Source organism: Muscardinus avellanarius (genome assembly GCF_963383645.1).
Source record: "Muscardinus avellanarius genome assembly, chromosome: 18".
NCBI classification, from domain to species: domain Eukaryota; kingdom Metazoa; phylum Chordata; class Mammalia; order Rodentia; family Gliridae; genus Muscardinus; species Muscardinus avellanarius.
In genome coordinates, this window is record NC_137804.1 from 40,113,759 (window position 1) to 40,137,109 (window position 23,351).

A 23,351-nucleotide genomic window follows, 5' to 3' on the forward strand; every position below is an offset into this window, starting at 1 on the left:
GTCAGAAGCAGGCTACCGTTACAGTGGCATGGTACTTACCTAACATGCACGAGGACCTTAGGATTTGAATCCTAAGCTTCACAATTTAAAAAAAAAAAATTGGGAAAAATAAGTATTTAATAATTTTATAATCTTTTTTAAAGTTTTTTAAGGTAAAGCCAGGCGTGGTGGCGCACGCTTATAATCCCTGCGCTTTGGAGGCAGAGACAGGATTGCACAGGTTTGAAACCAGCCTCTCTGGTTTAAGAGATCCTGTTTCCAAATAAATTATAAAATTGGTCTGGGAGTGTAGCCCGAGAAGGGTTCCATCCCCAGTACCACCAAAAACAAAAAAAAAAAAAAAAAAAGTTTTGTAAGATAAATATAAAATCCTAAAACTCTCCTCCTTTTTTCCCCAAGGCGGTGTGGGTTTGCTTGTGCTCGCAGGCCCAGCAGGCCATCGGCTTGCTGCCTGCTGTCACAAGGTGCAGGTGCACTGGTTTGGGGCCTAAGGCTTCCTGACAGCTGGCCCGCAACACTCTGTAAAGTGCTTCCATGACTTGGTGACCCGAGGGTTTGTGCTGCACTGAGCCCACTTGAGCCCCTCCTACCTGTGACCTTCCACCTCTGCCGGCTTCTGGCTCTTCTGTCCTAGGCTCACACCATAGTGTCCTCTGTTGCCTGCCCCACTCTGGCTCAAAGGGTATGTCCCAGGCTTTCAGGTCAAAAAACACTTCCCTTGGGGACTTCCAGGGGCTCCTCTTTTGTACTAGTATAGATCTGGCTCTTGTTATTTAAACATATGCTCAGACTTGAAGCTGTGTGTGTGTGTGTGTGTGTGTGTGTGTGTGTGTGTGGTGGTGGTGGTGGTGGTGGTGGTGGTGGTGGTGGTGGTGCTGCTGCTGCTGCTGCTGCTGCTGCTGGGATGGGATCCAGGGGCTTTCTATCTCCAAGTTACACTCCCAGACCTATTTTATACTTTATTTGGAAACAGCATCTCACTAAGTTTCTGAGAGCCTCACTGAGTAGCTGAGGCTGGCTTTGAACCTGAACAGTCCTCCTGTCTCAGCCTCCCAAGTGCTGGGATTACAAGCATGCACCACCACACCCGGCTGAAGCTTTTTATTTCTAAGGCTTGTTTCTTACATTGTATTTCTGTCTTTGGCAAGGAATGTGTTTTCACTCCAATTTGGGAGGGTGAGACAGGAGGATTGCAGTTTGAGGACAGCCTCAGCTACTTAGGCCCTCCACAACTCAGTGAGACTGTTTCAAAATAAAGAATAAAAAATCAGTCTGGGAGTATAGCTTAGAAGTAGAATGCCCCTGGGTTCCATTCCAGTGCTCCCCCCCCCCAAAAAAAAAAAAAACTGCCCTATATTTACGCTTTTATCTCCTGTCTTTGAAAGGTTCCAGCTTTTTAATTTCACAGCCATTCTTGTACAGAGTCGCTGTGGCAGTGCTGCCTTCAGCTCTGCGCCTGATGCCTCCCTCTCTCCCTCCCTCCTTCCCATTTTCTTGAGAAGACCAAGCAGCGTTTGTGCATGCTGTCCAGATTTGATCCCCGTACCCTTTATTTGCCTTCATGGAAACAGTAAGACCCAAATAAATTCTCTGCCAACCCTTGGAGAGGGCAATTTTGAGCTACTTTATTTTATAAAAAGGAAAGAAAAAGAAATGTCTAATATATTCTACCTCTCTCTTCCTAATTTTGTGTCTTTTCTGTCCTTGACTGCAACCCTGGAGCCACTGCCTCTTCATAGCCTCTACTTCTCTAAAAAAAGTTTTGGGGTTTTATGATTTTCCCTTTTCCATCTTTCTCTTTCCAGGAATGGGTGAATATACCCAGACTGACAGTTTTCACCTGTAGCCCTGCCACCAAGAAGTCTGACACACAGCAGCCTCTTGAGCTGAGTGTCTTAGACATTGACATAGTGTTGGGCTGGACTAGGCCCTTGACCCTGAAGAGGGTCCAGTTCAGTTCAGTGGAGGGGGGGGGTCTTCCCCCCAGGAGTGGCGTTGCTGTGTCTGTTTCTGGAAGTAGTGCCTCCTCTCCCTGCCAGGGGACAGGTAGAGGAGTACCCTTGCAGGCTTCTCTTCTGGTAAACAGCTATGCCATGTGATGCTGGCATCTCCGGCTTTGTGTTGCCTCTTTCTGCATTCTCCCATAGCTGCAAGTTTTAGATAGCTAGGTTATTAAGAGTGTAGGGATGGGAGGTGGACTTGGAAAGCCCTTGTTTGGTGTGTATGTGCGTGCGTGTGCACATGTGTGTGGGTGTGTTATACTGGGGGTTTGACTCAGGGCTATTCTACCTCTAAGCTATACCCTCAGCCCTTTTTATGCTTGGTTTTGAAACAAGGTCTTACTAGATTGCCAAGAGTCTCACTATCTTGCTGAGGCTGTCCTCAAACCTGTGATCTTTCTGTCTCAGCCTTCCAAGTACCCCTGGGATTACATTTCTGGAGGTGTTGGGACTTGCTTAAAGAAATCTAATTAAGCTGCGCCACAGGACGGAAGATTATCTGAAAAGATATATGGAAAGGGGTCCGCTTTTTCTCTTCCAGCACCTCAGTTATAAGAAAGAAGAATAGGTGACATTCACAGGCCCTATATCCTTCAAATTGAAAGTCCCAGGTGGTATGCACTGTAAAATGCATATAAAGAAATAAAGTTATAAGAATGCAGTTATAAGAAAACCTGTATTCAGATCGGTCCTGGTGGCTCAAGTCCTTGGGAGGCTGAGATAGGAGGATTACAGCTTCAAAGCCTGGCAAGACTATGAGAAACCCAGCGAGACCGTGTTTCAAAATAAAAAATAAGGTTGGGGGCCGGGCGTGATGGCGCACGCTTGTAATCCCCGCGCTTGGGAGGCTGAGACAGGAGGATCACACAGGTTCGATGTCAGCCTCAGCTACTGAGTGAGGCTCTCAGCAACTTAGTGAGACCCTGTTTCCAAACAAAATAGAAAATAGGTCTGGGAGTATAGCCTGGAGATAGAAAGCCTCTGGGTTCCACCCCAGTACCACCAAAAAAAAAATATATATATATATATGGTTGGGGATACAGCTCAAAGGTAGAATGCACACACACACAGAAGTGAAAGAAAAGAAAACCTGCATTCAGCAGCCTGACGGCTTTGGTCACAAAATGTCTGGCAGCCTCTAAACTAGGATTTCCCTCAAGAGCCTAAGGGCAGCTTGGGCTGAAAGCCACCAACACAGCTAGTGGTCCCAGAGATGCCGCTGGTCCTGCCCTCAGCTCTTTCATCTGTCATGAAGACAAATTTAGGAAGTTTGGTAGTGATAAACCATGTAAAGCCTGACACTATTTTGGAAGGGGGGAAAAGTTGCAAATTTAGGGTTGTATGCAGTTATTTTCACAAGAAAAAAAAAAAAGTACACTAAACCTCCTGTAGTGTGGATCCCAGAGCCCTGTTTTATTTTTTATTTTGAAACATGGTCTCAATAAGTTGCTGAGACTGGCTTTGAACATGCAGTCCTCCGCACATATGTCTTTGTGTCTTTTACTTAGAGCTGCTGGCACCTAGTGAGCCTCCCGCTCCTGTGTATCCAGCCCCATGGAGAGGCTTCAGCTCCAGCTCATGGCTCCCAGGCTGATTTTCCTGGGGTTGTTTGGGCGTGGGGCTCTTCTAGCACCTGAGCTTGTCTGTCTGATTAAAGGGAGGCTCCTGCAGGTCTGATGCAGTCTGCTGTGCATAACCCCGGTCAGCATTCTAGCAAGAAGAGATACTTGCTCTGATACTATGGGGGTTGGCTGAGGCTAAGAAGCAGGCTGTCACCCAGACCCAGAGGAGGGGCCTGGCCTGGCGTGATGGCCAGGATGCCAGATGGGGAGCTAGGCCACCTTGGGCTATTGTCAGCCCAACAGCAGAAAGCCCAGGGCCTGTGTTTCCCTAATAAGTGCTTGTGTTCACTGTTCCTCACCATCACTGTCCTTCCTCACAAGATGTTTGTCTTCAGTGCATCACCACCTGGGATGTTCCTGGGCTCTATAGCTTTTGTTTTCCAGCCCTGGCCTAATGTCCTCCCATCCTTGAGGCACAACACCCTTCCAGTTACTGCCAGTGCATTGCAGCCCCTTGGCACCTACAGCAGTTTGCAGCTGCTTACGCGTTCACTGGTTTCTGTTTCCCAATAGACTCTGGGATTCTTGAGGGTGTGGGGCTTGCCTGTCTGTTGCAGCCAGGCAGCACATGGGTTTCCCAGGTTTCTTCCACTCAGGCTAGAGCAGAGTTTTCATTTTCCATCTTTCTCCATGTGGAGAAAGATAACAGGATCACACAACTGGACACAGCCAGGAAGCTAACAACCCCAGCCCTGCCTGCTGTTAGCTTCTCATCCTAACTGGATTCTCGTCTTACACTCCTTGTTGTTTAGTAGTGACTGGGCAAGCCGGGGCCGGGAGCCCAGTGAATGGAAGGGGAAAGAGGCCTCAGAGTGCTCCCATCACCATGTCAACAGCCACAGTGTAGGGGGAGGAGAGGGATGTCCTCAAGGCAGGGGTAGTGCTGTCAGAGATCTGGACACCTCCCTTCAGATTGTTCTGCTGACCCGGCTCAAAGCTTGTGGCCCTAACTGCCCCTTAAGGAGCCTTTCCATACGTGAGGCACTGTATGGGGTGGGGGCAAGCTTGCCAGGTACTATGGGACTCGTGATCTTGCATGGTGCCCTGGCAGAGGCTTCTGCTCTAGTGTGAGGCTCCACTTTCCTGCTGGGTCCCCTCTCCCTGGTAGGCTCTGATCGCCCCCTCTTAAAATATGTTTGTCCTTCAGGCTTTCTCAAGGGTCTATTCTGAAGAAACTGGAAAGTTACTGCCCCCCTAATGTTTTATCAGCCAAGTCACTTACAGGCAGGGCCCCGCTGGGAGAAAGAAGCTGTGTGTGAGTGGCGGGGGTGGGGGGCACAGGCAGGTGGAATGCCTGCCACAGGAGATACCTTCTCTTATGGCTGCTGGGGCCGCTGACTGAGCCTCAGGAGGGGCTCCCAGGCAGGCTCTGTCAGAGCCCTGAAGTGAAACTGCAGTCTTGGCACTTGCCCCATGCACTGGACTCTGAAGCATCAATGTACTTCAGGGAAGGCAGCTTATATCATATGGATGGCTAGCTATATTGATCAGTCAGCTCTATGCTTAAAGCACGGATCAAAATCCTCTGGAAACAGCCCTGTTCCCTCTACCTCTGCCCTCCCAAGTTATCATTGGAGTGATGGTGGAGTCTGTAGGGCATGGGGGCCACCTGCCAGCTGGCCTGACCCCTCTAGGAGAGCCTAGAGCACACAACCCCCACAACTCCATCCCATTCTTGGATCTTGAGGTGAGGAGGTGCCTGGGTCTTCCGGAATGGATTCCTGTGCCCGGCTATCCCCATGGCCTCTGCCAAGGCTGCTTATATACTCAAGGTAACTTCCTCCCTGAGCCTTAGTGTGTTCACTGCTCCCAGTGTGCCCTGGGCTAATCTGCGGAGCCAGGGCGCAGGTGCAAACACAGAGCCTTGAACTCTTCCAGCCATGCCCTCCTCTTCCTCTGCCTGGAAGGCTCTCAAACAGCAGAGATCTGCTCTAGGAGCCACAGGCCTGACAGGGCCACCTGATTCCTCCAAGTGAGACTTGAGGGAGGAGTGTTGAAAGACCTGTCAGAGGGCCTCAGCAGGCTCCTTGCCATCTGTATTAGAGAGGCTCCATCTGCATGCCATCCTCACTTGATGTGAATTGATCCTAGCAGCCAGTAAGGTTCAGGTGACTCTCACCGACTTGCCTTTCCCTTCCCAGGATGTGTTTGAAATGCGCTTTGCCAAGATGCCAGATGAGCCTGAGGAGCCAGTGGTGGCCGTGTCCTCTCCAGCTGTGCCACCCCCCACCAAGGTGGCCCCGCCCTCATCTAGTGACAGCAGCAGCGATAGCTCCTCTGACAGTGACAGTTCCACTGACGACTCTGAGGAAGAGCGAGCCCAGCGGCTGGCTGAGCTCCAGGAGCAGGTGAGACAGGAGTGGCTGCCTTCCCAGCCACCAAGAGTTGAGCTTATGGGCCAGGGCACTTCCCAAGAGGCTTCCAAGAGACATTCTGATCCTGCGGCCTTTTTCCCTCTGCTAGGTCAAGTGCATGTTGATCACACACATGTGTATGCTGTATAGACACATGTATTGTGCACAGTTATATACTTAGGTATGTGTGTAGGGGATAAGACTTCTGGTTCCTTCCAGTATCTGGGCAGAGGAGGAGACTGAGCCACAGTGTTCGCCTGTCCTGGGTTGCCTACCTGTCCCTCTCTCCACAGTAGTCATCAGGTCCTTAGTGCCTAAAGTGTGCACTCTAACCCAGCCTCCTAAGGAACATCCTGGGACCAGGAAGTCCTCAGCTTGGGTGGGCAGCTCCTCTGGTGAGGAGAACCCTGGCAGTCTTTAGAAATCAGGGAGCAGATGAGTGCAGGCACTTTGGGAAACTGGTTGATGTAGCAGGCCACTTGACTGAGGCCCCCCTTGTCCCCTGGCTCCATATCCTAATGCCTGGGTCTTGGGTGACAAAAGTGAAATCTCAGCCCTGAAATCTTTCGCCTGTCTCCTCCTAGCTCAAAGCCGTGCACGAGCAGCTTGCAGCCCTCTCTCAGCCACAGCAGAACAAACCAAAGAAAAAGGAGAAGGACAAGAAGGAAAAGAAAAAGGAAAAGCACAAAAAGAAAGAAGAAGTAGAGGAAAATAAGAAAAGTAAAGCCAAGGAACTCCCTCCCAAAAAGACAAAGAAAAACAATAGCAGCAACAGCAACGTGAGGTCTGTGCTTCCTGAGTCTGCCCTGGGTGGGGAGCCACTGCCCTCTTCTGTGGGATAAGCCTTTGGAAAGCTCCGTGTTGGTGAAAGGATAGCGTGGCATAGGCGCCAAGGGTGTGGCCACCGCAGGGCCCCAACTCCTGCAGCACTGGTCAGTTGTTGTGGGCTTCCGCGGGGTGCTCCCGGGAAATGAGCCACCCAAGTCCCCTTTTCTCTGGAGACCAGCTGGGTAGGGGAGTGGGAAGGCCCTGCCCCCCCATACAGATGGAGGAAGGAGTGGCCGGCTTCCTCAGGGGACCCATTCCTGACGGTGTCTGCATCGTCCCTTCATAGCAAGAAGGAGCCAGTACCCATGAAGAACAAGCCCCCTCCCACATACGAGTCGGAGGAAGAGGACAAGTGCAAGCCCATGTCATACGAGGAGAAGCGGCAGCTCAGCCTGGACATCAACAAGCTCCCAGGCGAGAAACTGGGCCGTGTGGTGCACATCATCCAGTCACGGGAGCCCTCACTCAAGAATTCCAACCCTGATGAGATCGAGATCGACTTCGAGACCCTCAAGCCATCCACGCTGCGCGAACTGGAACGCTATGTCACCTCCTGTCTGAGGAAGAAAAGGAAACCTCAAGGTGCACTAGGGTCTGAGGGTGCGGGGCTCTTCCCAGGGACCAGATTAACTTAATTTGCCCTTCTTGGCTCTGCCTCTCTATCTGTATACTTCTGTTTCAACTATGAAATTGGCATCCTTGAACTAGGAACCACCTGGACTACTGGTTTCTACAAGACCTCTCTGCCTGTGGCTGCCTGGAGCTTCTGTGTTTTGAATCTTGCCCTCCGCAGCAGCTGCTTCTATTCCTGCTACCTCTTAGTCTTCCCCCAAAGTCACCTCCCACCTCTGGGGCCAGGAAGAAAGCCAGGCCTGCTGTGACTCGGGCCTGTGTAACTGACGTTAGGTCAGAACTGAGCAGCAGTCTCTTCTCAAGCAGAAATGATGTGGCCCCTTCTCCAGCAGCAGTCTTCCAGGCATCTCTCACTGTACCTGTGCCTCACCTCGGCTCATAGCTTTCCTTTTAGGACTACAGGATTTAGGGTCTATGCCCAGAGCAATATTTGCACATGGCCTTTGTCACCAGGTCGGACTGGCTTCTAAGGGTGGGCCCCTCCTCTAGGACCATCATGTGGTGACACCCATTGGAGCCTCAGTCTTCACACTAGACATGAGTACCCTGGGGTCCTTCCCTGGCCCTGCTCTGTTTATGGGACTCATGTCCTCTGTCAAAAAGGTAGCCAAGAGAGGTAACGTGTCCCAAAGCCAGCTGGAAGTTCCAGCACAAGCTGTATGCAGTGGGTTACCAGCGGGAAGCATGGGACTACTTGGGTGCTTCCGGGGACAGTGGCAGCTGTGGTTAGGAGCAGCCCTTAGGCCTATGGGGTACAATCTTCCCACTGGTCCTTCCTACGGGCAGTTGGGTTGCACCGTAGGTATCAACAGCCTGAGTCAGGGTCCTGCCTGATACACTTGTCTATTGTTTGGATTGCAGCTGAGAAAGTTGATGTGATTGCTGGATCCTCCAAGATGAAAGGCTTCTCGTCCTCCGAGTCAGAGAGCACCAGCGAGTCCAGCTCCTCTGACAGCGAAGACTCCGAAACAGGTTAGGTGACTCCTAACCTGTTATTTAAACATCTTGTCAAACTCCTCCCGTTGCTGCCCAGAGACAGCAGTCTCATGCAGCAGTGCAGGCCCCTTCTGTTTGTCCATCTACCTTGTTAACATTCTCCCTGAGGGTGGTGGGTGGACCTCACAATGTCTCATTAGACCCGGCCTGGGGAGGACTAGTTGCCAAGGGTTTTGGTGTGGCCCTGTCCAGCCTTCTGCACTCCCACGGCATGACCTGGATCACAGTTGCAGGCAGTGCTTGGTTGCAGAGGAGTGCTGGGCCAGGCTGGTGAGCACCAAGCCACCTGCAGCTGGAGGTCCATTCTGCTCCTGGTGCTGCTGTCACCTGGGCTCCAGGACCTGCCTGCTCCCTCCAGTGTGCTCCCTCCAGTGTACTCAGCGCCATGTCAACTGCTCCTGCCTCTGCTCCAGCCCTGAACGGAACTGGAGGTGGGGGCAGGTGACAACACTGGGAGCAGGGTTGGGGGGAGCCAGGAAGGAGTTGTGGAACTTGGGAGGCCTTGGCACTCAACCTGTGCAAGTGAGGTTGCTGTTGGGAAGGTCAGGTCCTAACAACTGCACAGATGGTCAATGGGAAACATGCGTTCTAGCAGAAAGGCTCCTGGCATGTTCTCCCAAAGCCCTGTCCCACTGCTGGAATTTTATTCTAACTGGAGATAAATAACAGCCCATAACAGCCCACATACAGTGAATGCGTGGAAGTGATGGCCAGTCGGTCCGAGGGAATCCTAGGCTCTCTTGCAGCAGCTGGGAAGAGCCACGTTGCTCTGAGGTTTGTACGCTGATCCCGTGGGCCGGTGCTTCTCGTGAACTCCAGTGCCATGAACTACCTCGCCTTTGATGGCACAGGGGCACAAACAAGACACAGCCCAGCCCACCATGCCACGCTTATTCTGCATTTCTTTAGCACTGGCTATAATACTGCCTGGGCAGGCTACTGGCCCCTCAGGCCATCTGTTGCCATCCTTCACCTTTTTTCTAACCAGCACACCTGCCTTGCCTTTTTTTTTTTTTTTTTTTTTTTTTAATTTGTAGTCTTTCTTCCCCTTCTTGCTTTTTTGTTCCATCAGCCAGCAGGGGGCGCTGCACCCCACACCTGCTGTGAAGGGCTGGCCCTGGGCTGCCTTGAGCTGGGCGGGGCCCTCAGTTCAGTTGGGGAACTGGTGAATGGCTGTATTCTTGGGCCCAATTAGCATTCCTGGTGGCTGCTGACTTCATTTTCTGTGCCAGCCAAACTGGGGTTTGCCTTTCCTCTGGGTTGTTGCATCTCCTTTTTCTTCCAGACTACTCCTCCAGGGGTTTTGTAGCCCTTCTTAGGATCCAAGTGACCAAGAGAAAACCCAGTCACTGAAACATGGAGTCCTGGCTACTTAACAACGTGGTTTGACCAGGGTGGGGAGCTGCTTTAGACCTGATTGGCACCTTAGGGCCTTGCCATCGTGTCCTTGACTGCAAGTCTGTCAGTGTGGCCTTTATCCCTGGTCCCCAGCCAGTCTTGGAGTCTGTTTGCTTTAGGCAGGAACTCTCCTGGGCGCCCACATGAGTTGTCCCTCCTCCTTCCTGCCACTGGACTGCCCTGACAGCGTTTCCAGCAGCCCTCTGCTGCTGAGGGTTTTTTAGTTTTTTTACTCCCCCACTTTAAAGAAAGTGGAAAGATTGTGCAACAAGTAATCTGAGAGTCCTGGGAACAGCTGTCCTGGCGGGAAAGAGGGTGAGATTTACAGCCTTGGAACTGCAGTATAGCTGCCTCCACTGGGGCTCTTCTCTTTTCCCAGACACCCCTCCCCCACCTTGGGTTTTGCCTGGCTCCCTTTTGTCTTTGACATGCGGGCCAGCGGGGCTGCTGATAGAGCCAGTGGCTTTTTCTTTTCCTCTGTGGTGAGCAGGCTAGGCTCTTCTGCTCAGAAGGGGCCTTCTGCAAGGGTTTGAGCAGCTGATCCCAGAGCAGGAGCCCACAGGTGGCACTGGTGGCTAGTGAATGCAGCCCCCTGCTACCTCTTGCTGCACACTACAGTACTGCGCCCTCACTGCTGCTGGTGGTGGGTGCAGGGTGGACAGCTCCTCCCACAGCCCCCATTTTTGTGGCTGGATCCAGACTCCCTTGGAGGGAGTGGAATAGGAAAAAGTGGAATTGAAGGTAGTTCCCCTTTGGTCTTTTAGGACTTAATTTTTTTTTCTCCTTGTTCTTTTCCATTTGAATTAGAGCCAAGATTACTGGAAGGGCCTATTTTTGTAATATGTACTAAAGGTTAGTTCTGCTAACATGGCCTCAGGACATGAATCAACAAAAGAAACTGAAAGGCTGAAAGGAGGCACTAAATCCAGCTGGAAGTCGGGTGCACAGAGCCTTTTCTAGCAGGAGCCCTCCTCTGGTGTCCACTGAGACAAGGACGCCCCAGGGGTACAGGGCTGGACCTCTCCTGCCAGCCTGCAGTTTCAGGCGGCTGTGCTTAGTTGAGAGGGGTTGGGGGTTGCTTTCCCAGCTGGGTCCCAGCCACCATGTGTCCAGCAGCAGATAGTACCAGCAGCTATTCCCACCCCTTCCTCTGGACCCAGCTGTTGGCTTGGGTTGTGTGGTCTTTGCTTGGGATTCGATTCTGGCTGGAGTCTGGAGCTGTTGTGGACTCAGTGTTAAGAAAGGCAGGGCTAGGACCCAGACACCACCCTTCCAATCACTGCTAGCACATCTGCAGGCCTGAGCTGGGCAGCCTGGAGGAGGGCACTGCTGTCCTCCTCTTCCTGCTGCCGTCCACATGGGCGGTGGCCTTGGTGTCACCAGTGCTGAGAGCAGATCTGCCTAGCATGTGGGGCATGAAGTGTCCTGTAATTCGCTCCTCCAGCCACCTTGATGACTTCTGGCTCTTCCCAAATAACATCCATGGGTCTGTGTGGGGAGGGGTGGCCACGCAGCTTTTGTCCCTCTCAGAGACAGCCCCACATCCACTGCCCGCACTGTGATGGGCTGAGGAGGTGTAGTGAGATTCTCTCAGACTTTGGCCTGGTCTTAAGGTTTCAGCAGGAGCATAGTCCAGTTATTTTAGTCTCCTGATTTCCTTTTCCCAGGATCAGAGCATGTAGGCGTTTCTTAGCAGCTCCAGGGAGAAAAGGAATTCTGGATGTTTTGGAAAGATTTAAGCCGGGAAGTGCAGACAGAGGCCATGGGACACCCTTAACCACACAGCCAGCCTGGGCTTCCTGGCCCCCGGGATCTTCGAGGGATTCTAAGGCTGTTGCTTGCCCACTCCCAAGGTGTGGCATTGCTCTTGAGAAGTAAGGCCCCTGTAGGAGTTGGGAGTCTACAGCTAGATGACAACCGCACACACACATGGTCGCCCTGGAGCTGCAGCTGGAGGGATTTAGAGCTTCACTGGGGTGAGGGCAAGCCTTATGGAATGTGGCCCGCAGGCAAGAGGCCATGATGGGCGGGTTTTTCCCAGGCATGTGCTGGGGACCAGAACAGCGTGTGTGGTTGCATCCGGGACTGCAGCAGAGGTGTTGCTCTGCTGCTGCGTGGGTGGGTGGGTGGGTGGGTGGGAGGGAAGGAAGGCCGGAGGGAGCAAGTTTGCTTCCTCTCCCCAGGCTTGGAGCCATGTTGGACACCCTGGGAAAAGCAGGGCAGGGCAGGACTTTCCTCTGACCTATTTCTTGTCGCCCCTCCCCCCTTCCTTGGCCATGGACTCCTTTTTACAGTTTGTGTTTTGGAGGGGTGGGGGATCTGGAGGGGTGAGAAGAGGCTCTGCTTTCCTCCCTCAGCTGGAGGTCCTGTACTCTGCCTCCTTCGGCAGGGCAGTTCTTACCCAGCCACACCGTGAGGAAGGGCTCGCCACTTCCCTGAGATAGGGGCAGCAGTGCCTCCTGGGCCTGGCACCTCTGGCCATAGGACGGGCAGGGTTGCCGCCCACCTTCTGCAGAATAAAGGGAGCGAGCGCAGCATGAGCGTGGCAGAGCGCACCTGGAACTTGTTTAGTGGAAGCAGTTCTGTCCAGGAGCACGAACCAGACGCAGGACAGTTCTGGAAATGTCCTGTCGTGCTCGACCCACAGCCCCTCTAAAGGGAAGGCAGGGCAGGGCTCCTGGCCTCCAGCACCATTCTCTCCTGCCCTTTCAGCCAGTGGGGCACAGGAGGCTGGCTTGGTCTGCAGTTCTTCTGTTCTTGTGACTTGAATGGTACATTCCACACCATTTCTCTCACACTGATTTCTCTCTTCCTCTATGTAGGTCCTGCCTAATCATTGGACACGGACTCTTAATAAAACGGTCTTCAGTTCCAGATTCCTTCCCAGCGAGCTATAGCTTAAGTCCATTTTCTTCTGTGAAAGGGACAGGACTCCATCAAGTTATGGAATTCCTCAGAGCCCTGGGCCTGTCCCTGGGGTGGATTAGTCATGTCCAGCAGCACACGCCTAATCCCGCCTTCGGGAAGGCTGCCTGCCTGGCCAGCTGCCCAGGCCTCCCTGTGCAAAGACTGCCTGGCTATCCCGCCCAGCCTCCCCGGCCGTCTGGGGTCCTCTGGGTGGGTGGCATCTCCTGGAGGGTGATGACAATCCCCCCACACGTGCATACATGTGGTGCTGCTCTGTGTGCGAAGCCTGATCACAGTGTGTGTTCTCTCTTCGTCCCCTCCCTCTTTTTCTGAGACTCCAGACCCTAAGTGCTTGCCTCTTTGGGCCTTGCTGTGACTTTAGCCCAGAAAAGATCTCTGAGATGTTCAGCAAAAGGAAGAACACTCTGACCGCCTGACTCTTCCGAAGGAGGGGTGGGAGTTTTAGAGATGAGGCCAGCTCCTCGAAGGCGCGGTGGGCCGTCCTGGTTCATGAGGTAGAGGCTGTCACCAGCTATAGCTGACTCACAGCCCAGGCTCCTCTAGTCCTCCTGTCCCCCTTGTCCCCCTGTGCTTTGGAAACCTTGAGTTTTCTGGTGGGTGTTTTCCCAACTTCTTTGGCCTCTTCTCAAGAGGAAAGTACTTTGGGGGCTGCTGGTGAGGGCATTCAGGCACATCTGCCACAGCCCCTCATGGGCCACCTGCTGCCTGTCTACAGAGCATTACCAGCTTGATATCCTCATCTTCACTTTTCTGGGATGATGGCAGCAGCTGGGGCTGGAGCAGGCAAGGGTGGCCACGTCCAAGCCCTTCCAGAGGCAATATGTAGGTTTTTTTGCTCTAAAAATAACTATCAGCCCTTTTTTGGTCATGAATCCCAGTATCTCAGCAGAAAACTGCCTGATGTGAGAAGTCCCCATGGGAAGTGCTTCTGTGCTTTCGGGGGCTCTTTTGTCCCTTTTTTAAAGTTTAATGTGTGCACTTCTTAGAGGCCTGGCCATCTCTGGGAGCTTCTGAGCCTGCCTTCAGGAGCTGGAAGCGGGTTGAGGAGGTGCCTACTGCTCACTGGCAGGCCATGGGTGCTGGCCCCAACTCCCTGGGGAAGCCAGAAGCCCTCCCAAACACCTCATGTCTGTGGGCTGCTCATTGCCCCAGACCTACTGTGGCCACAGGTCCAGCCTCAGCTTCCCCAGACTTTCCCAGGGCCCTGTGGCTGTGCTCACATGTTCCTGGGCTGTTCCCCATCCTCCACGGGCATCCAGCTTCCAATCAGCTCCATTTGCCAAACAAGACTATTTTGAGCTGCCCTTTGGCCTGCGCCTGATGTGTTCCTAGTGAACTTGGCTTGGCTTGGATGGGGGTGCTTCATGAAGCCCAGAGATTCCCACAAGACAGTGGGAAGCTGCTGGCATCTTTCTGGGAAGATTCTGCTGTCTTGGACCAAACGGCAGCCTGGATTCCCACAGTGTTTCAGCCACATATCGCCCCTGCCCCTCCCTATGCACGTGTGTGTGTGTGTAGGCTGTAGCCACAGGCCAGGTCTCCTGCAGGATTCTCTCACCCTTGCTGTCCAGGGAATCCCATCTTTCTTGCCCATGGGGCTTTCATCCAACAGAGAATTCTCAGAGCCCATTGAACTTGAAAGCTCTTTAAAGTGTCACCTGTGCTGGGTGCCAGAGAACATGGCAGACAGTGCCCACCCACTCTTCCTTGCTGGCAGCTTTTGGCTCCTGGACGGTGGGAGTGCCAGCGGTGTACCACCTGGCTACAGTCCTGTTGGGAGCCAGCCGGCAGTGGAGGGCGCCTCTCCTCCCCTCTGCTCCCCTCTGCTTGCACTACCCTGCCCTCAACCCTCCTTTCTGTCTCCTTGGCTGGAGTGGGCTGGGTGGGAGTGGGAGAAATCAGTGTTTTAATCAGATTTTACAAAAACGTTTTATTTCTTTGTACAATTACCATCCTATGTAAAGATGAAATTTGTGTTGAGTTGAAGATTGTCATGGAATAAAGATCACACAGTACTTGAGGCCATCTCCATGGAACCCTTTCCAGAGAGTTTCGTGCGGGGTGTCTGGGGCTGGTGTGTCGTGAAGCTGTGCATTTCCTGTCTTGTCTTCTTACCGGTACTCCCACAAGCAGCTCAGGCCACAGGAGGGCTGCCCTGGAACACACTCCAGGCCTGGGGGGTCTGCCTTGAGCCTCCCGCCCTCTGAGCCCAGGACACCCCCTGTGACCTTCCCAAGGCAGCCGAGGCATGCGGCCTGGAATCACAAGGGTCTACTATACCTGGACCTCTGCTCACAGCCTTCCTGCAGAAAGTGAGGGGCTAGGGAAACCACCATCTTTCCTTAAGTGGGAAAACCACACTTCGTTCAGGTTACCAGAAACAGGCTGCCCTGACCCTACCCAGCCAGCTTCCCATCACTGGATTGGTGGGATTTGGTGGCACATACCAGAGGCTTCTCCAGACTAGACTTCACACAGTGCCCTGGCTCCTTTCCCCTAGTTCCCCTTCCCTGTGCCCAGCATTTGCATACGCAGCTGCAGCCGCCCAGGCCCACTTTCTCCTTGCACTGGAACAGGTGTCTGGAAGAGAGCCTGTCCCCAAGAAGCCCTGGACTTGCCTCCCCAGCTGGCGTTCTTCCCCTGCGTCATGGCAGCCAGCATGCCGCAGGATACGCTGGTCCCATGGGTTATATGTTTCACCTGCAAGAACCCCTCTCCCCAGAGAGCCCCGAGTTCTGTGTCCAGGCGTCCTCACGTGCTGCACTCTGCCTCATACGAGGACGTGTGTCTGGCTGCTGGGGTGTGTGTCCATGTCTCGTTTTGCATGGAGTGGTGAGCTCTTGCAGGACACAAGGTTCCTTCTCATCCCTCTGACAATACCCTGTCCCTAAAGGGCCATGTGTCTCACACTTAGGGGGGGCCCTTGGAGCCCCTCTGAGTAGAGGCTCCCTCCGTTTGGACAAGGAACATGTCCTCCAACATGAGTGTTGTGTCCTGGCAAAGAGCAGGGTGAGCCAGGCAAAGCAGTGAGGTGCCTCGTGGTGGAGGGAGTCTGACAGGCCCCACCACAAGTCCAGCCTCCCATCTGGTGATGGGCATCTGTATCATTTGCCAGCCAGGAGCAGCAGCCAGGTGCTTTCCTGCTGGGGCTTGTGCGCCATCCGTGTTTGTGGAGGTGGGTAGAGGTGAACACACAGGCCTAGGATGCGCGCACCTTGAGGCAGGCGTGCCGCCGACGTACCCATGTGCTGCAGCACTGACCCCCCAGCCCTGAGGAGCTAAAGCCCCCGCTACCTTCCCCCTGCGGCACACTGGCTGTTCCAGAGAAGGCACTTCTGGGCTGTCTTCCCTGAGGAGGGGGAGCAGGCCAGTGTCATCCTTGTTTGGTAGCCATGGCAGTGCTCCATATGTTCCTGGTCGTTCCAGGAAGGCCACCCTGCTTCCTTTCTTCCTTCGACAAAGTGTTCACTGGGGGTCCTCTCTGCAGTCATACTCGCTGGCACTTTCCCCACCGGCCCATGGCTCTGTGCCTGCAGCACTGCGCGCTCAGCCCCAGTCTCAACCACTGCCGCTTCCAGGAGTCTGGGAAGGTGGACTTTGGAGCACAATACAATTGGAAGCCCCGTGTTGCTCTATTTTAGTTGTGTGGCCAGGAGGAGGCCCCGTGCAACTGTCCAATGAACACCATCGTTGCAGGATTGTTTTAAGCACGAAAGGTTATTCCAGAACAGCCAGTTGGGGTCCAGAGCATGCTGTCACCCAGAGTCTGAGCCGTGGATATGGGGAGGAACAGGGCAAGGTCTCCATTAACCTAACTTTCCTACGAGGCCAGCAGGGGAGGCCTTTTTTCAGGCATGGCCCCCACTAGAAAAAGCAGGATAGGTGATACCACGGCCTTCCCTCCTCCATGATGACCAACTTGTTGACCCACCCAGACACCCTCGTTAGGTGTTGCTGGCCCTTATGAAAACCCCACACCCTCTTTCTCTCTGTCTAAGGCCAGCTCATAATCTTTAGCCCAGAGCCTCACCACCTTCTCTTTTCTCTGCAGAGATGGCTCCAAAGTCAAAAAAGAAGGGGCACCCCGGGAGGGACCAAAAAAAGGTATGTGGTGTGGGGTCGCATTGCTTGGGTGACCTGGCTGGCCACTCCTCTCTGTGGACCTGAGACCTGAATCTGGCCGGCCCATTCCATTGGCCTGATGACATCTTCCTGTCTACCTGCAGCACCATCACCACCACCATCAGCAGATGCAGCCGGCCCCAGCCCCTGTGCCCCAGCAGCCCTCCGCGCCTCCCCAGCAGCCCCCACCGCCTCCGCAGCAGCAGCAGCAGCAGCAGCAGCAGCAGCAGCAGCCCCCGCCACCCCCACCCTCCATGCCACAGCAGGGAGCCCCAGTGATGAAGTCCTCGCCCCCACCCTTCATCGCCACCCAGGTGCCAGTCCTGGAGCCACAGCTCCCTGGCAGTGTTTTCGACCCCATCAGCCACTTCACACAGCCCATCCTGCACCTGCCGCAGCCCGAGCTCCCCCCTCACCTGCCCCAGCCTCCTGAGCACAGCACTCCTCCCCACCTTAACCAGCACACCGTGGTCTCTCCTCCAGGTGAGCCGAGGCTGCTACCCCATTCTCCCCTCCCAGGACTTGGGTACTGTGGGCTGCCTCCTAGCCTCGCTGGGGGCAGCAGCCTCTGAGGCCACCTTTGAAATTAAAGGCATGCTTGTTAAATGGGCCCCTCTGCAGCTCCCAGTTGGGGGTCTGGGGATACATTCATCCTGATAGAGTTAGGCCTGTGGAACCTGGACAGCACATATATATGGGTTGATCAGGGCAGGGCCATCGCTCTCCTGATGGGCTGGCGAAGGTCTAGGAGGGAGGGAAGCAGGTGGCCTGTGCCAAGACCTAAAGGGCCATGAGCAGGGAGCGGGCGGGTGAGGAGCCACTCCTACAGATGGCACTGGGACTTTCTGGTTTGGGAGGTCGTGGAGGGATGAGGGGGGATGAGGTTGTTAGTTGAAGGGAGGCCAAAAGGAGGTTGCTGGAGTCCAGACCAGATCAGGGTGGAGCAGAAGGGACAGACCTAGGCCGTGGCACACTCACTGTCATACTGCCGTGTCCTTCCAGCTTTGCACAACGCGCTGCCCCAGCAGCCATCAAGGCCCAGCAACCGAGCTGCTGCCCTCCCCCCAAAGCCTTCCCGGCCCCCTGCCGTGTCACCTGCCCTGGCCCAGCCCCCCCTCCTCCCACAGCCCCCCATGGCTCAGCCCCCTCAAGTGCTGCTGGAGGATGAGGAGCCACCTGCCCCGCCCCTCGCCTCCATGCACATGCAGCTGTACCTGCAGCAGCTGCAGAAGGTGCAGCCCCCCACACCACTACTCCCTTCCGTGAAGGTGCAGTCCCAACCCCCGCCACCTCTGCCACCCCCACCCCACCCCTCCGTGCAGCAGCAGCTCCAACAGCAGCCACCGCCACCCCCACCGCCCCAGCCCCAGCCCCCTCCCCAGCAGCAGCACCAGCCCCCACCGCGGCCTGTGCATCTGCAGCCCATGCAGTTCTCCGCCCATATCCAGCAGCCCCCACCTCCTCCAGGCCAGCAGCCACCCCACCCAGCCCCAGGCCAGCAGCCACCCCCACCGCAGCCTGCCAAACCTCAGCAAGTCATCCAGCATCACCCTTCACCCCGGCACCACAAGTCAGACCCCTACTCAGCAGGTAAGTGGTCTCACCCTTGCTCCAGGGAGTCTGGTTCTGGGCACGGGGTTCCCCCTCAGAAAGCCTGAAGAGTTAGTTAGCTTGGGCTTCAGGCCAGAGGCTCTGGGGATTGTAAGAGGCAGAACTTGGTGCTCCCTGCAGTGTCTTGCTGGCTAGGTTGTAAGGCCTTCTTCGGCCCTTCTCTTGGAACATACAGTGAAAAACATTGTAGCCTATCCTCAGGCCTGCTGGGGGGAACCAGGACCAGGGCAGGGACACCTGATGCACCTTCAGGAGTCAGGGTAGGCTTCCTAGAGGAAATGACCAGGACTAGCAGGATTTACTTCAGTAAATGAGTTGAGAGCCAGGGCCAGGGCCACCCTAGGAACATGCAGGCTCTTCTCAGCACTGCAGAGCCTGCCTGGGAGTGCAAGGAGCCGTGGAGCCTTGGAGCCCTGCACGTGGGAGTGCAAGGAGCCTGTTGGGTGTGCTGGGGCTGAAGCCGAAGGACACTTCGAACCCCTGGGAACCGGGCCAACCTCCAGCCTTACCTAGGCTGCCCGTTCCCAGCGACACCTTGTTGGGTTTTCTAGACACTTGATTTGTAAGCACCTGTGACCCAATGCCCTGGCCAGTCCTGGCTAGTGGACATTGTTGTGTACTGACAGGATGGGGGCAGGGTTCCTTAGCTCGGTAGCTGAGATCATGCAAGGTGCTTTGGGTGTGCTGCGTGCTGCCCACAAATCACATGCCAAGAGAGGAATATGAAAGGCCCAAAGCCCAGCAGAAGTTGCCAGGTGTGAAGTGGGTGGCTGCATGGCCTGAACTGAGAGCAGCTGCCTGCCTTCCCTGGGGAAAGCTTACATGAGGCCGTTCTCAGCCCAGAGCAGACAGAGCATCCTGTGGTAGAAAGGTGACAGGGGCTGGAAGAGCTGGCACTCAGGGCAGCCTAGGCTCGCAGTCCAGGACCTCTGGCTCCTTCTTCTAGTCCCCAGCTTACCCAAACTCAGCAGCCTGGGATGGGGCATTAGGGGCTGTGTGGCTTGGAACCCAGCCAGGGGCTCTGGGCCAAAAGCCAGTTGTCAAGAGTCCCACAGGCTCAGCAGGCAGCAGATTTGCTCTCTAAAGCCACCAGCAGGTGGGCGGTTCCCCTACACCCCAGCCTGGCTCAAAAGCATCTATCCCCCACATCCGCCTTAGCAGATGTTCCCAAGGGCACCGCCTAGATAGGAACTTGCCACAGTTATGTGTGAGGGTCAGTAACAGGCTAGAACCAGGGCCACTGGGTCCTGGCAGTCTAGAATGGGAGGGACTGTGGAGGTGAGCAGAGGTGAGGGAGTCCTGGCTTTTGAGAGGGGCAGAAGGGTCTGGCACACCTGGGGCATATGGTCTGATACAGACCTACCCAAATAGGGGCCACCAGCCACGGAGCCCACCGAGCTCCCAGGGATGCTTGTGCCAGCGAGTGGTGGCTTAGAAGCCAGGCTCGGAGGTTGGTAGAAGGACTCGCGTGCCGGATGGGGCCAAGTTCAGCTGCTTGGCCCAAGGCAAGGATTGCAGGGTGGCACTCGCTCTTGTGGACCCTTCATATTGTCCTCGTCGAGCTGGCTCAACACAGGATGGGCTTTGGCTCCTCCAGCTGCCCAGGCCTGAGGCGTTGGGGCTCGGACCAAGGCCACCTAGGCCCTCCTGGCTCTTGGTCGGATGCAGCTGATGGGCTTGCTGTGAGCTTCAGGTCCTGGAGAACCACCTGAGTGTGTGAGCCCACTTGGGTCAGAGAAAGGGGCATAGGCTGAGTGAGCTTATTAACGACTCTTGTACATAGCACAGCCGCACTTCAGAACTGCCTAGAGAGCTTTTGAGAAGTACGATTCCAAGACCCAGGATGTCAGGGGTGTATTTCAAAGCTTCCCGGGTGACTCTGGCACCCAGAAGGACCAAACACCAGGACTAAGACCATGGGTTCCAGAAAGCCCTGTGTGCTCTCACTTTGGGAGCATGGCTGACCAGGCTCTGCATACTTGGGGTTGGGGGTACTCAGCCCTTGGGCTAGGGTCATGTTCTTACCAGGCCTGGTAGGATCTGTGGGCCTTTACTCTTGGGCCTGGGTGAGCCATGTACTGATTCTTCATCCAGCCCATCCCTCCCCAGATGAGTTATCTCAAGGCCCAGAGGCCCAGGGTCAGCGACCTCCACACTAGCCCCTGACATGCTCCTTGTCTACTTTCCTAGGTCACCTTCGTGAAGCCCCCTCCCCGCTTATGATACATTCCCCCCAGATGCCACAGTTCCAGAGCCTGACCCACCAGTCTCCACCCCAGCAAAATGTCCAGCCTAAGAAGCAGGTAAAGTTCAGGGCCAAGCCAGGTGCGGGTCAGGGTCAGGGGAGCCCACCTGCCTCACCCGCCGTACTGTCTGTGCCGTCCCAGGAGCTGCATAAGGCCTCAGTGGTCCAGCCCCAACCCCTGGTTGTGGTGAAAGAGGAGAAGATCCACTCACCCATCATCCGCAGCGAGCCCTTCAGCCCCTCGCTGCGGCCGGAGCCCCCCAAGCACCCGGAGAGCATCAAGGCCCCGGTCCACCTGCCCCAGCGTGAGTGCCTTCCGCCTGTGCTAGGCATTGGCTTGCTGTGGGGCTGTGGGCTGCACCCCTCTGGGGTGAGGTGGGCCCGGGCCAATAGGCTACCTGTGTTCCAGGGCCTGAGATGAAGCCTGTGGATGTCGGAAGACCTGTTATCCGGCCCCCTGAGCAGAATGCACCCCCACCAGGGGCCCCTGACAAGGACAAACAGAAACAGGAACCGAAGACTCCAGTGGCACCCAAAAAGGTAGAGACGCTAGGCCTGTGAGTGCCCCGAGGTCCTGCCCTGGGAAGGCACCTTAGTGGGTACCCACTCCCTGCCGTGCCCTCAGGCCAGCGGGCCCCTCATCTCCTGGTGTCTCTGCCCTTCAGGACCTGAAAATCAAGAACATGGGCTCCTGGGCCAGCCTGGTACAGAAGCACCCAGCCACCCCATCCTCCACAGCCAAGTCATCGAGTGACAGCTTTGAACAGTTCCGCCGAGCAGCCCGGGAGAAGGAGGAGCGCGAGAAGGCGCTGAAGGCGCAGGCCGAGCACGCAGAGAAGGAGAAGGAGCGGCTGCGGCAGGAGCGCTTGAGGTGGGCTGCGGGCCGGGCCGGGCGCCGGGCTCTTGGGGCCACACGCGGGGCCGGCTGACCAGGCCTGCTCTGCCCAGGAGCCGAGAGGACGAGGATGCGCTGGAGCAGGCGCGGCGAGCACATGAGGAGGCGCGCCGGCGCCAGGAGCAGCAGCAGCAGCAGCAGCGCCAGGAGCAGCAGCAGCAGCAGCAGCAGCAGCAGCAGGCGGCTGCTGTGGCCGCTGCCGCTGCCCCCCAGGCCCAGAGCTCCCAGCCCCAGTCCATGCTGGACCAGCAGCGAGAGCTGGCCCGAAAGCGGGAGCAGGAGCGGAGACGCCGAGAGGCTGTGAGTCCCGGATCCGGGTGGGGAGCGGGACCCGAGGGAAGGCAGGCCATGAGCCCAGCCTGCTGCCCCTGGGCTGAGGCTCCAGGCGGGCAGCGCAGGCCAGGACACCGCCTCACTCCCTCCTCCTTCCTCTTCCCCTCTAGATGGCAGCTACGATTGACATGAATTTCCAGAGTGATCTTTTGTCAATATTTGAAGAAAATCTTTTCTGAGAGCGCCTACGTGACTTCTGACTTTGATTTTCTGGCAAAGCGTTGACTCTCCATAGTGTTAGGGGCAGCAGTGGAGGCGGTAGCAGGGACCGGTGTCTCCGGGCCTGGCCCTCCTGCATGCTATGCCCGGGGCAGGCCTGACGGGCAGCTGAGGATTGCAGAACCCATCTGCCTTACAGCCAGCCGGAGGGACGTCCCGCCACCCCTCACAGGATGCCAGCTCAGAGCACGCCTCGATACGAGCAAGTGCCGGCCGGACCCACGGCCAGCGTCCCCGCGTGCGGGGCACAGGCCCTCTCTCCGCCAAATGTCTACACAGTATACACAGGACATTGTTGCTGCCGCCACCATGACTGATTTTCTGTCCCTGAGAACGTGACGTTTGTGACGTCCTGCCCATTGGGAGTCCTTCCCTACACCCTAGCCATCGCCGCCGCTCCAGATGGGCCAGGGCAGGCCTATGTGGGCTGGAGCTGGCGAGTGCGCCGGCCCACCCCCTTGCTGGCACTGACTTTGCCTTGAACAGACCCCTCCCTCCCCCACAAGCCTTTAATCGAGAGCCGCTCTCTGTAAGTGTTCGCTTGTGCAAAAGGGAACAGTGCCGTGGAGGTGTATGTCCATGGCATTTTGGGTCGAGGTGACATCCCATGCGTGTGGGCAGGCCTCGCCTGGGGAGTGAGGCCACCAACCAAAGTCAGTTCCTTCCCACCTGTGTTTCTGGTTTTTGTTTTTTTTTTTTTTTCCCCCTATATATATATTTTTTTTGTTGAATTCTATTTTATTTTTAATTCTCTCTCTTCCTCCAGACACAATGGCACTGCTTATCTCCGAAATGGTGTGATTGTCTCCTCATTGAGCGGCGGCCCCCACCGCGCTGTGGGTAGTGTGTGACCGTGGCTGTACTGTATAGTGAACATAGTTGGCATATCTTTGTTTGAAGTTTGTTGGTGACTCCACCAAACTGGTGTAAAAAAAAAAAAACTAAAAAAAATCCACAAAAAAAACAAAACACACAAAAAAAACCTGCCTATATTTTACTCAGTTTCAAACTTTATTAGTCTATTTTTAATTATAAAACCAGAAAGCTGCAATTCCCCTGTCCCCCATTTGTTGGCTTTTTTTTGTTGTTTATTTTTAACGTCAAATCTGTTCATTTTTTACCAAGAAAGGAAGGGACTGGGAATTTGGTGGGCCTGGGCCCTGGGGT

General features: G+C 55.2%; 1 protein-coding gene across 3 annotated transcripts in view; it reads left to right on the forward strand.

Moving 5' to 3' along the window:
- Positions 1-22,144, forward strand: part of BRD4 (bromodomain containing 4) — a gene marked incomplete at both ends in the record, with an annotated part of 34,741 nt that extends 12,597 nt beyond the window's left edge. Inside the window, 13 exons of one of the 3 annotated variants that reach the window (XM_080715706.1) lie at positions 5,764-5,970; positions 6,561-6,760; positions 7,091-7,386; positions 8,299-8,409; positions 16,811-16,863; positions 16,986-17,364; positions 17,884-18,471; positions 20,683-20,795; positions 20,880-21,042; positions 21,147-21,277; positions 21,403-21,608; positions 21,671-21,932; positions 22,076-22,144. In XM_080715706.1, the coding sequence (XP_080571832.1) occupies positions 5,764-5,970; positions 6,561-6,760; positions 7,091-7,386; positions 8,299-8,409; positions 16,811-16,863; positions 16,986-17,364; positions 17,884-18,471; positions 20,683-20,795; positions 20,880-21,042; positions 21,147-21,277; positions 21,403-21,608; positions 21,671-21,932; positions 22,076-22,144 (2,778 nt within the window). Of the gene's footprint in view, positions 1-5,763; positions 5,971-6,560; positions 6,761-7,090; positions 7,387-8,298; positions 8,410-16,810; positions 16,864-16,985; positions 17,365-17,883; positions 18,472-20,682; positions 21,043-21,146; positions 21,278-21,402; positions 21,609-21,670; positions 21,933-22,075 lie in introns of all 3 variants that reach the window. The other 2 variants (XM_080715707.1, XM_080715705.1) reach the window with 2 other exon arrangements.
- Positions 22,145-23,351: the final 1,207 nt, after the last annotated feature.